The following is a 9915-nucleotide window of genomic DNA, read 5'->3' as shown; positions in this document are numbered from 1 at the left end:
CTGCAGAACCATCGATTATACACACCGAAAGGGATTTGGAATTGTCTGACGTGCATGGCCAAGTGGAACAATCGATTTGTCAGGTTTTGCCTTCAGGGACGATTTGAAATGACACTTTTACGCCCCTCACATCCACGCTCTGAAATCAAAGTTCTCCCCTCATAAGTAATTGATTGTTCCTAATCTCCCTAAAAGTGCAGTTTTGTGCAGGGGTTCTTAAAGGGACCAGCTCACTCCCCAACTCATTTTTTTAAATGAGGAAAATTATGTTTGTTTGACATTCAATTTCATGAATTTGTTTTGGTGAAATCAGTAATCAAATCAGTTGTTGTTCCAAATATTCGTTGATGTGATCATCTTTGAATTTAATCATTTGCCCCAATATTTCCCGCTTTCTTCGACTCCAATGCAATTGAGTTTTATTCCAGCTACTTACAGTCTGGGTTCAGATGTTTACCAGCCTGCATTTTCCAAGATGAAATGAGATTATCATGGCAACAGGTTGATGAGTTTTCCAGACATTCGCAGTGAAAGTAGGCCCGGTTGAGCAGGGGAAGGACGTCCTCACGTTACGCCGTTACACCGCTTCGCTTTTTTTCCCAAGGCCGCGCGAGCTTCCGTAGGCCGGCCCACTAACATGGTGGTGCCCGTGTGCTAACGTAAGAGTGACGGCTTCTTCTGATGAGAGGAGGCAAAACCGCCCACCCCCTCAAAAAACCCCACCATCAATCCGGACGGAGTTCCGAGTAACACGAACCTGTCACCGTGAGGAGACACACGTATTCCGGTGAGATTTATTCGGCGACGGCAACCAGTTAATGTGGTGGGGCATTTTGTGGGCATGACGATAACATGTTGACGAATTCGCTCGGTGCCAAGAAACACGTGACAAGCAGTCCAAATGCGACGTTTGGGAGGAACCACATCTCTCCCAAATCTCACTAATTCGACATTTTGCTGGTTTTAGAAATGCCGCGCGGTATGTTAAACCGGACACAATGGTTACAAAGTGCATTGTGCTCTTGTCAGGATACTTTTCACATTCAGGATTTTTTGGGGGTGTAAGCACTGTTTCGTCTCGACTATGTAAACGTGCTCATGTTTTCAGATATGTTAGATAGTGTCAAAATTTGGTTTGAAATGTCACATCATAGAGCCCGATTGTTTCCTGCGTATTTGAACTCTCAATGTGAAACGTAACCCTCATCCTGAAAATGTTCATCAGGCCAAAACCTACGACAGACCATGGTGCCAAAATAATTGACCGGTAATACTGTATCCTTAAAAATGAATGGTTTGCAGATGATTTGATTTGGAAAACAAAATGCACTTGAAGTGGGAGGAGACACAACAAAAATGGACAAAAAAAGTTACTTGTATTAGTGAGGCGTCTAAATGAAGACATCGTGCTAACTTGCAACATTCAACTTTTTACAAAATCATGGAGAAGATAGTGAGTCCATACAAAATCATGGAAAAGATTTTGTAAAAAAAAAAAAAAAACAAGAAAAGTCCTTGTAACATGAAAAAGGTTAAAACGACATGACATTTTCATTCCAAATATTTAAAATGACAAGTATGATGTGCTGTCTTTCAACAACTATTTCTTGTCACTCACTGAATTGGGCCATGCAAAAATCTTTTCAAATATGATGACGGATATGGTGGGCAAATTGAAAACATGCAGCAGGCAACAAGTAGCCCCACAGCCAGACTTTGGATATCGCAACAGTCAATCAAGTTTGTCTGCATTCAGTGTACCTTTCTTGTAGTGTTTGATATGTCCCGTCACTTGCCCAGGTGTTGTAACTTTATGCTAGTGCGGCCCGCTCGGCTGTTCCTGCGCAACTTCACCCACCTTTGCCTACACCCGCCCACCGCAGCGCGTCGGTGGTACGTGGGTTGTGCTATGGAACCCCCGAAAACAGCTAATCCCGACCCTGCGGTTAGCGTCGCCAAGCCAGCGATGGTCAAGAGCCTGGAGGAGTCACCTCTTATCGGGCTTCTACCGGGAGAGACGGTGGTGAAGGAGGGAAAAGCCTCCATCTTGTTTCCCAGTGCCAACGAAGTGTTTTACAACCCGGTCCAGGAGTTTAATAGAGATTTAACGTAAGTATAAGTAGTATTTTTACAAACGACAAAAGACAATTTAGTCGCCTTTAAAACTAAGACGTGTTTTTGCAAAAGTCAATAAGAATTTTGAGCAGGGGTTTCAAAATCAACGTATGTTTGGGCCACTTTCCAACGGTTAGTTTTGGTGTGTATGGGGTGCATCAAGCATTTAACAAAAAATGCGTTCAACTAATCCAATCTTGTAACTATTCATCATCGAGGAGAAAAAAAAGCACGACATTGGTAAAACTAAAAGGGAGGGAAGGGGGGGGGGGGTGGCATAAAAGTCACATAAAATGTTGGTATCAAGTAGGGGGCCGCAAAATATCCTTCTGCGGGCCGCAAATGGCCCCAGGACCGCAAGTCCTTGACCCAAAATTTAGAGTCTTTGATAACTCTTTGTGAACATCAAAGAATTTAGTCTTTCAGGAACAGTTCATTGTTGTGACTTGTCCAGTTGTGCGGTGATCACGGAGTTCTCCAGAGAAGTGCTGGCTCAGCGTGGCGTTAAGATCCTGGTGCCCGGTGAGAAGGAGCGAGTTGTGGTGTCGCTGTCGGATGAACCCAGCGAGGCTGACCCGCAGGAGGGGAAGACCAACGTCGAGGGGGACACCGTTGTCACGGCGACGGCAGGGCAGAAATGCCAGGTAAAATTCCGGCCAGCCCCCTTTTGGGATCCGCCGCAAACAGTCAAATGTTTGTCATTGCCGCTGTTAATTGTTAACTGCCCAAATTATCTGGCAGGACTCTTGTCATGCGAGCTTAACCTAAAGTTGCTCGTGTAATGCAGACGCGACCGACCAGACTCGGGTTTTTGCCACGATCGTGCGGAACTTGCTTGAAACTTGAAGGTTCAGACTTGCCCGTTTGTGATTCGGTCCCACCGCAGGTTTTGAATGTGTTTGGGTTTTCTGCCATTTTGTGTTTCCAGCACGGGCTCCGCATCCTGGAAGGCTTAGCGGCGTCGGGTCTGCGCTCGGTGCGTTTTGCGTTGGAAGTGCCGGGCCTTCGGAGCGTCACCGCCAACGACTTCTCCTACAAAGCCGCCGCCCTCATCGCCAGGAACGCCGAGTACAACAAGGTGGGCGAGATCCTTCAGGCCACCTGCAAGGACGCCAGGTAGGACCGCCTGTTACGTGCTCGGCCATTTTGTCGGTCATTTCTTAGGAACGACGTGAGATTTATCGTTTTCCCGAGGGGAAAAAAAAAATTATGCTCACATTGTATGGGGGGGGGGGGGGTGGTTTTGTCATCGGTTTTGCCCGGGTCATTAAAAAGTTTGACAAGTCATTCAATTGATTTTGCGAAGAATTAACGCCTTAAATGACATTAAAAAGCTTTGAATAGGCGCAAGCCCACAAGTTCCTTCATTCATTCATTTTCCGAACCGCTTGCTCCTCACTGTGGTCGCGGGGGGTGCCGGAGCCTTTCCCAGCCGTCTTCGGGCAATAGGCGGGGGACACCCTGAATCGGTTTCCAGCCAATCGCAGGGCACGCAGAGACGAACAACCATCCACGCTCACATTCACACCTAGGGACAATTTAGAGCAGGGGTGTCAAACTCATTTCATATTGTGGGCCGCATACGGCCTCGGTCGATGTCAAGTGGGCCAGACCATTAAAATTATACCATACTCTGCTATAAATAACCAAAATATGTCTTTCCTTTGTTTTGATATAGCGACGCACAAGTACATGAGGAAAATGTTGAAATGTACCTACATTTCATAAAACACCTTAGATTTCCTTCGACAAATGTGCAATTTAATTTTATCATTCACATATATGCAGTGCAACTGATCCCACTGATTGTACAAAGGCACAAAACTTGAACAATTAGTATTTAAAAATATAGTCATGCATTTTAAGATTAAACAAGATTTATAAAGAAAGGATTTTTTTAAACCATTTACACATGTGCATATGAAATCTAAATGTAACCCCCACCTACACTTTACAAACGAAAGAGAAAACAATGACTAGCGGTTAATACATGAATTGCATCTTAATAAAAATATTCATTTTGTGTCTTTTATGCTTTTTTTTTCATTTTTAAATTATCCCGCGGGCCTGATCGAACCCCCCGGGGGCCGGTTCCGGCCCGCGGGCCGTATGTTTGACACCCCTGATTTAGAGTGTTCAATCAGCCTGCCACGCATATTTTTGGAATGTGGGAGGAAACCGTAGTACCCGGAGAAAACCCACGCAGGTCCGGGGAGAACGTGCAAACTCCACACAGGGAGGCCGGAGCTGGAATTGAACCCGGTACCTCTGCACTGTGAAGTCGACGCGCTAACCACTCGACTACCGGGCCGCCAAATTCCTTCATGTTCCAATTCATTTTCTCTTAATTTGAAAAGAAACATTTGCAGTTCCTGTCACCGATTTTCTCATTCCTATGCAGCATGCTTATGTACGAGATGCGAGGGAAGAACGATCGCTACGACGTCATCGATCTCGATCCATACGGCAGCCCAGCTTCATTCCTGGACGCCGCCGTGCAGTCTATCAGCGACGGAGGTGTGTGTGTGTGTGGGGGGGGGGGGGGGGGGCTGTCCTTTGTTGTTTGAATTCATCGTAACGATGAACAAGTATTATCGACTCAAATCTTTTTTGTCTGGCAGGCCTGTTGTGCATCACGTGCACCGACATGGCCGTGTTAGCGGGGAACAGCGGCGAGACGTGCTACAGCAAATACGGCTCCGTTTCCATCAAAGCCAAGTACTGCCACGAGCTGGTGAGCGTCAGTCAAAAAGGGAGCTTTGTCAGTCAAATCAATGGCGTGTGATGCAGCGCGATGAAAACACACCAGAATTCACTTGTTATCATTGAAAGCATCTTTTTTTTTTTTTTTTAAGCCCGCAATTATTTTTCAAATTTGACGCGACTTTGTAAAAGGACAATTCGCATCTGCCGCATGTCATAGCATTGCACATCCAAGAGCGTCTTGCTCTCCGCAGGCTCTGCGCATCATCCTGCACAGTTTGGACCAGCGGGCCAACGCCCACCAGCGATACATTCAGCCGCTGCTGTCCGTCAGCGTGGACTTCTACATTCGGGTGTTTGTGCGCGTCTTCACGGGTCAAGCCGCCGTCAAAAACTCAGCCAGGTACGGTATATCACGAACGCGATGCGATACCAAGACAATCGTTGCGGATCTGGATGGCCCGAGTCAGTGCTGCCAAGATCAGATGAGATATGACTTGATGTGGTTTGTTTGCGACATCATGTGATCACGTGAGTGTAACGCGACGGACGGCAAAAATGGAAGAAAAACGGAGCGACCTCGCGACTGTATCAATTATTTTGGCTCATCTAGAGATGTACGTCTTGTTCAAAAGCAAGGTGGCGGTGGCATTTAGCTTTCTGCGGTTCATTGTCACGAAGGCCGATTTCACTATTTCGTGTGTGTGTGTGGAGGTGATCTGGTCGTGATGAAATTTATGTTCTAAAGTTGTTGGTTGTCAGCAAAATCGGCCAATGGAAAATGAATTCCGTGAAATCGGGACTTTGAAATGTGAACGTCATAGGGGTGGAAATGTTGTAAACGGGGTACGTTGAAAAGAGAGGTTCGGCTTTTAACTCGATACAGGACGATGAACAGGTGCATAGAGTAATTTTGCCATCCGTCATGGCCCTCGCCAGCACAGTTAAAAGCAACAGGGCCATCTAGAGGAGTCCAAAACTATCACAAGTGCCTCTTCAAGCTTCAGCTGCCCATCGCTAGTTGAAAGTGCCCGTCCAAGTTAAACGGCGAACCGATGCGTTGCAGCAAACAGGCTCTGATCTACAATTGTGTCGGCTGCGGGTCGTTCCACTTGCAGAAGATGGGCAGGAGGACCGACAACGGCAAACAGTGAGACGTCGTGGAACCTGAGACTTGTTCTTCGAGTTTCTCCGGCTGACCGTGATTTGTCCATTTCAGTATGAAGTACTCGGCAGCCACTGGACCACCGGTGGGACCAACATGCGAGCACTGTGGTCAGAGGCATCAGGTGAAGATTTTGACTGCTTTTTGTGCAAGTCACTCAAAATGGGTGGGAACAAATGAAAGGTCGCTGGCGGCGAGGCACATTTTAGCCTAAAATGACAACAACAGAAAAAAGATTCTTTTTGGGAATCGTTTACTCCACTAAAAAATATGTATGATTCAATTTGATAACTTTATCAAAAATATAACTTTGCTGCTGTGAATCGGGAATTTCTCCATTGCGAGACTAATAAAGGTTTTCTTATTTTGTTGTGCTCCGTGGCGATTGACAAAATGTTTTTGGCCTAAAATTTATTTTGTGTCGTGTAATTGAAAGCATTTTGAATTGTGCCTCACAATTTTTTTTCAACCTATTTCAATTTCAGCTTTAAATGTATTAATGTCATTTTGAAGTTTTACATTTTCCGTGACATTTTTTTCATTTGAGTGTTTTTTGTTTAAAAGAAAACTGTCAAAAGGTGTGATATTTAAAATATATCTATTTTGTGTCATACTTTTTACATTGTGAGTCAGTTTTATTGAATGGTATTATTTTACTTATTTTTCCCCCAAACCATTTTCAAACCCCAAATTCATTTTGTAGATTGTAATTTTCAATGTTGAGAAATTATTATTACAAGATAGTGTGATTTTTCTTTTTAACCCAAAATAGAATTTTGATTAATTTTTCAAAATTGATTATTTATGTAGATGAATTTGCTTAATTAGAATCTTGTATTTCTTATTTTTTCTACTATAATTTTTTTTTATTTTGAACGAATGCATCGAACTTTGTCGTACGCCCGCACTCAACGCTTCATCTGTCGCGTGTGGCCTCTTCCCAGCTGGGCGGTCCGATCTGGGCAGAAGCCATCCACGACCGGCCCTTCGTCCAGAAGGTTCTGAGCGCCGTTTCTACCAACCCGTCTCGCTTTGAGACGTCCAAGCGCATCGAGGGGATGCTGAGTATGGTGACTGAGGTAATTTTATTTTATTATTTTTTTCGACACGCTGTTGTTCCCAACTTCCCGTCAGCGTGACACCACCTGCTCGTTTGTGATGAGCAGGAGCTGGAGGACGCGCCCCTTTACTATACGGTGGATAGTCTGAGCAGTACCATACACTGCAATACGCCACCTTTGCTGCAGTTCAGGTACGCAACATGAACCAACGTTTGGGCTCCGCCGTGCGACAAAGTGTCAATTGGTGACGATTCTACGTGAGACGGCATGGTCTGAATATGGAAGAAATTGCTGACTTATCAAAACGTGTCCAGGAAGCGTGCGCATTTGTCCGAGATGATGACAGTGGTTTGCAGGTTTGGGTTTCGAATTAGGTTCAGAGTTTTAAACTAAGGTGTCAAATCAAGGTCGCAGGCTACAACGAGGTTTTCAAATCTGGTTTAAGATTTCAAATGATCATTTTGTAGGGGTTAGGGTTTTAAATGAGGGTTTCAGTCCTGGGTTAGGGTTTGACACAAGGGCTTCAAATGAGCCCTGTCTGAGGGTTTCAAGCTTGGGCTAAGGCTTCAAGCAAAGGTTAGGTTTCACTTTATTTGTTTCAACCAGGGTTTAAAGTTAGAATTTTGACTTTGCAAAAGCATTTTAAAAAATTACAAAGAAAATAGGAATAAACTTGCTCAAAAGTATAACTACGGTAATTCAAATGAAGCCGGTTTGAAAACAAACGACCGTGAACCCTTGCTATTTCGCGGCGGTTCGTTTATCGCGGCTTCGCTGCATCACGGATTTTTTTTCAAACATATTCATTAAAAAAAAAAACTTTTTTTTTAAAGTCTGCAAACGGTCTGCGAGAAGCAGCGAAAGTCAGCAAAACAGCGAGTCACATTGAGCAACATATACTGTACTACATGTACATGTTTACTGTATTTTCTTATTCATACATGTATACAGCATTAAGTAATGTTAATTATTACAAAATTTATTTCTACATGCACGTATAGAATTAAATTTGGCCTTATAAATATTTTTTATACTCATACACATGTACATGTACCTATACGGGGGGGGGGGGTCGCTACTTCACTGATTTTCGTTTATCGCGGGTGGTTTCGGTCCCCATTAACCGTGATAAATGAGGGATTACTGTATTCTAATCCTGTTAGGGGTCACTCATCTGTTGCTAGGGAGAATACGGGGCTCTTTAGCGGGCGTGCCAACTTGTGCTCGATACTTTTGACTGAGTATCTCTGAAATGTTTGCCGCCTCATTAAGGAAGCGTTTACTCGTGTTCAGATCTGCGCTGCTGCATGCCGGTCACAGAGTTTCCCTCTCACACGCCTGCAAAAATGCCATCAAGACGGACGCACCGCCCGCCGCCATCTGGGACGTCATGCGCTGCTGGGTAAGATGTTTTTTCTTCTGTGCTACCTGTTGGTGTTATTTTGATTTATCTGTCGAAAAATCGTCACATCTTTTGGGTCTTGGGTTATTTTATTTTTCACACTTTCTATTATGCCCAAAGATGCCATCAGGTGGCGCCTGGATAATAGGAAAGTTGTAATTGGTGTCAAGGATGTACTGCGTGTTGAACTTGGCGGATACATCTCAACTGTTGAAGGTCTTTGTATTTTCGGCAGAAGCTAAGTTTAGCTCGGGTTGTTGTGGAGAGTCTTCACCACAGGTGTGTTTTTTTTTGACTCGGCTGAAATCAAATCGTCGCTAAGTTATGAGTTTTCAAGCGTGTGAAATCTGTCCGTGGATTCTGTAGTCTGAACTGCAACAGGTGGTTGCGTGGGTTCATGGTACCTTCTGCCAGCTAGAAGAGCATTTAATTGTTCCGCCTCTCATTTACGTCGCTGCCACGGAGAGATGAACGAATGTAGATTTTTCTTTTTTTTTTTTTGCTTTGAATAATAATATGCAGACTGTTAATTGAAATAGAATCACAATGTAAAGTGGTTGAGAATCTTTTCTCTACTCTCCCATGATACTTAAGCATTGGCGGAGGGCTTTAAAAAAAAAAAACTTTCTTAAGCTAATTTGCATCCTGTCCGCAGGAGAAGAGCAACCCGGTGAAACGGGAGAAGCTCTCGGAAATGACGCCCGCCTTTAAGATCCTGTCCACCGAGCCCAGGTGAGACGAAATTCACCGATGGGCATTTGCTCCGTCGGCCGTTTTGTTCACTGTATTTATTTGTTTTCAGCTTTGAAGCGTGTTTCACCGTCCGGGCCGACGCCAACCCCCAGTCCCGTCAGCGCCACCTGACCCGCTTCCAGGAGAACCCGCAGGCCTTTTGGGGACCTAAAGCCAGAGCAAAAGCAGGGTAATAAAACGATCCCTAGCCACTGTATTCGTACTGCAAGGTGTTCAGGTCCCCACAAAGTACAAATGTGTCTTTTTGTCCTCTGCTTGGTTGTGTTTGGGCCCCCTAGTGGCGGCATCTCCAACAACCTGCAGCAGAGGCGCATGAAGAACCAGAATAAGCGCAAGGGCCAGATTACAGACTCGTCTCAGCCCGAGAGCTTCCCCTGCAAAAAGTTCAAACAGGTCGGTTCTCCCGTGTACAAGATTGATTTGTCGGTGCCTTTCACACTGAACTCGGCTGGTCAACGTTTATCTTTGTTTCAGGGCACGTGCACGTATGGCGACGAATGCTCATACTCGCATGACCCCGACTGCATCACCCAAGAGAAAATGGAGTGAATTAAGACAAAAAAAAAATGTTCGTAGTTATTTTGGAGAGGCGGTAAAGTCAGTTGAGTTTCACAATCAAAAAAAGTTTTTTTTAAATTACTATTGTTTTTTTGGGGCTCTGACTGTTGTAACGGTCCAATAAAGCCTGACTTATAACTTGAAATTTGTCAGTGGTC

General features: G+C 44.7%; 1 protein-coding gene across 2 annotated transcripts; it reads left to right on the top strand.

The window, feature by feature from the left end:
• Nucleotides 1-617: 617 nt before the first annotated feature.
• trmt1 (tRNA methyltransferase 1) lies at nt 618-9902 on the top strand. Of its 2 annotated transcripts, none has more exons than XM_086120757.1 (16): nt 618-787; nt 1884-2109; nt 2570-2759; nt 3044-3231; nt 4517-4632; nt 4737-4849; nt 5073-5221; nt 5885-5968; nt 6038-6107; nt 6928-7062; nt 7150-7235; nt 8338-8446; nt 9102-9178; nt 9249-9368; nt 9478-9592; nt 9674-9902. In XM_086120757.1, the coding sequence occupies exons 2-16, from the start codon at nt 1910-1912 to the stop codon at nt 9746-9748; spliced, it is 1827 nt and encodes a 608-aa protein (XP_085976883.1). In that variant the 5' UTR covers nt 618-787; nt 1884-1909; the 3' UTR covers nt 9749-9902. The 2 variants fall into 2 exon arrangements, with proteins under 2 accessions (XP_085976883.1, XP_085976882.1); XM_086120756.1 differs by having other exon boundaries at nt 624-787; nt 1801-2109.
• Nucleotides 9903-9915: the final 13 nt, after the last annotated feature.

Source organism: Hippocampus guttulatus, chromosome 9 (genome assembly GCF_054856545.1).
Source record: "Hippocampus guttulatus isolate MCC_2025c chromosome 9, RoL_Hgut_1.0, whole genome shotgun sequence".
Lineage (NCBI taxonomy): Eukaryota > Metazoa > Chordata > Actinopteri > Syngnathiformes > Syngnathidae > Hippocampus > Hippocampus guttulatus.
This window is presented reverse-complemented; position numbering and strand designations above follow the sequence as displayed.

Coding starts and splice junctions, on each gene's coding strand:
- trmt1 (XM_086120756.1), top strand. CDS start 1,814: ATGCTAGTGCGGCCCGCTCGGCTGTTCCTGCGCAACTTCACCCACCTT. Junction 4,850..5,072: donor CCAAGTACTGCCACGAGCTG/GTGAGCGTCAGT, acceptor TGCTCTCCGCAG/GCTCTGCGCATCATCCTGCA. Junction 6,108..6,927: donor ACTGTGGTCAGAGGCATCAG/GTGAAGATTTTG, acceptor GCCTCTTCCCAG/CTGGGCGGTCCGATCTGGGC.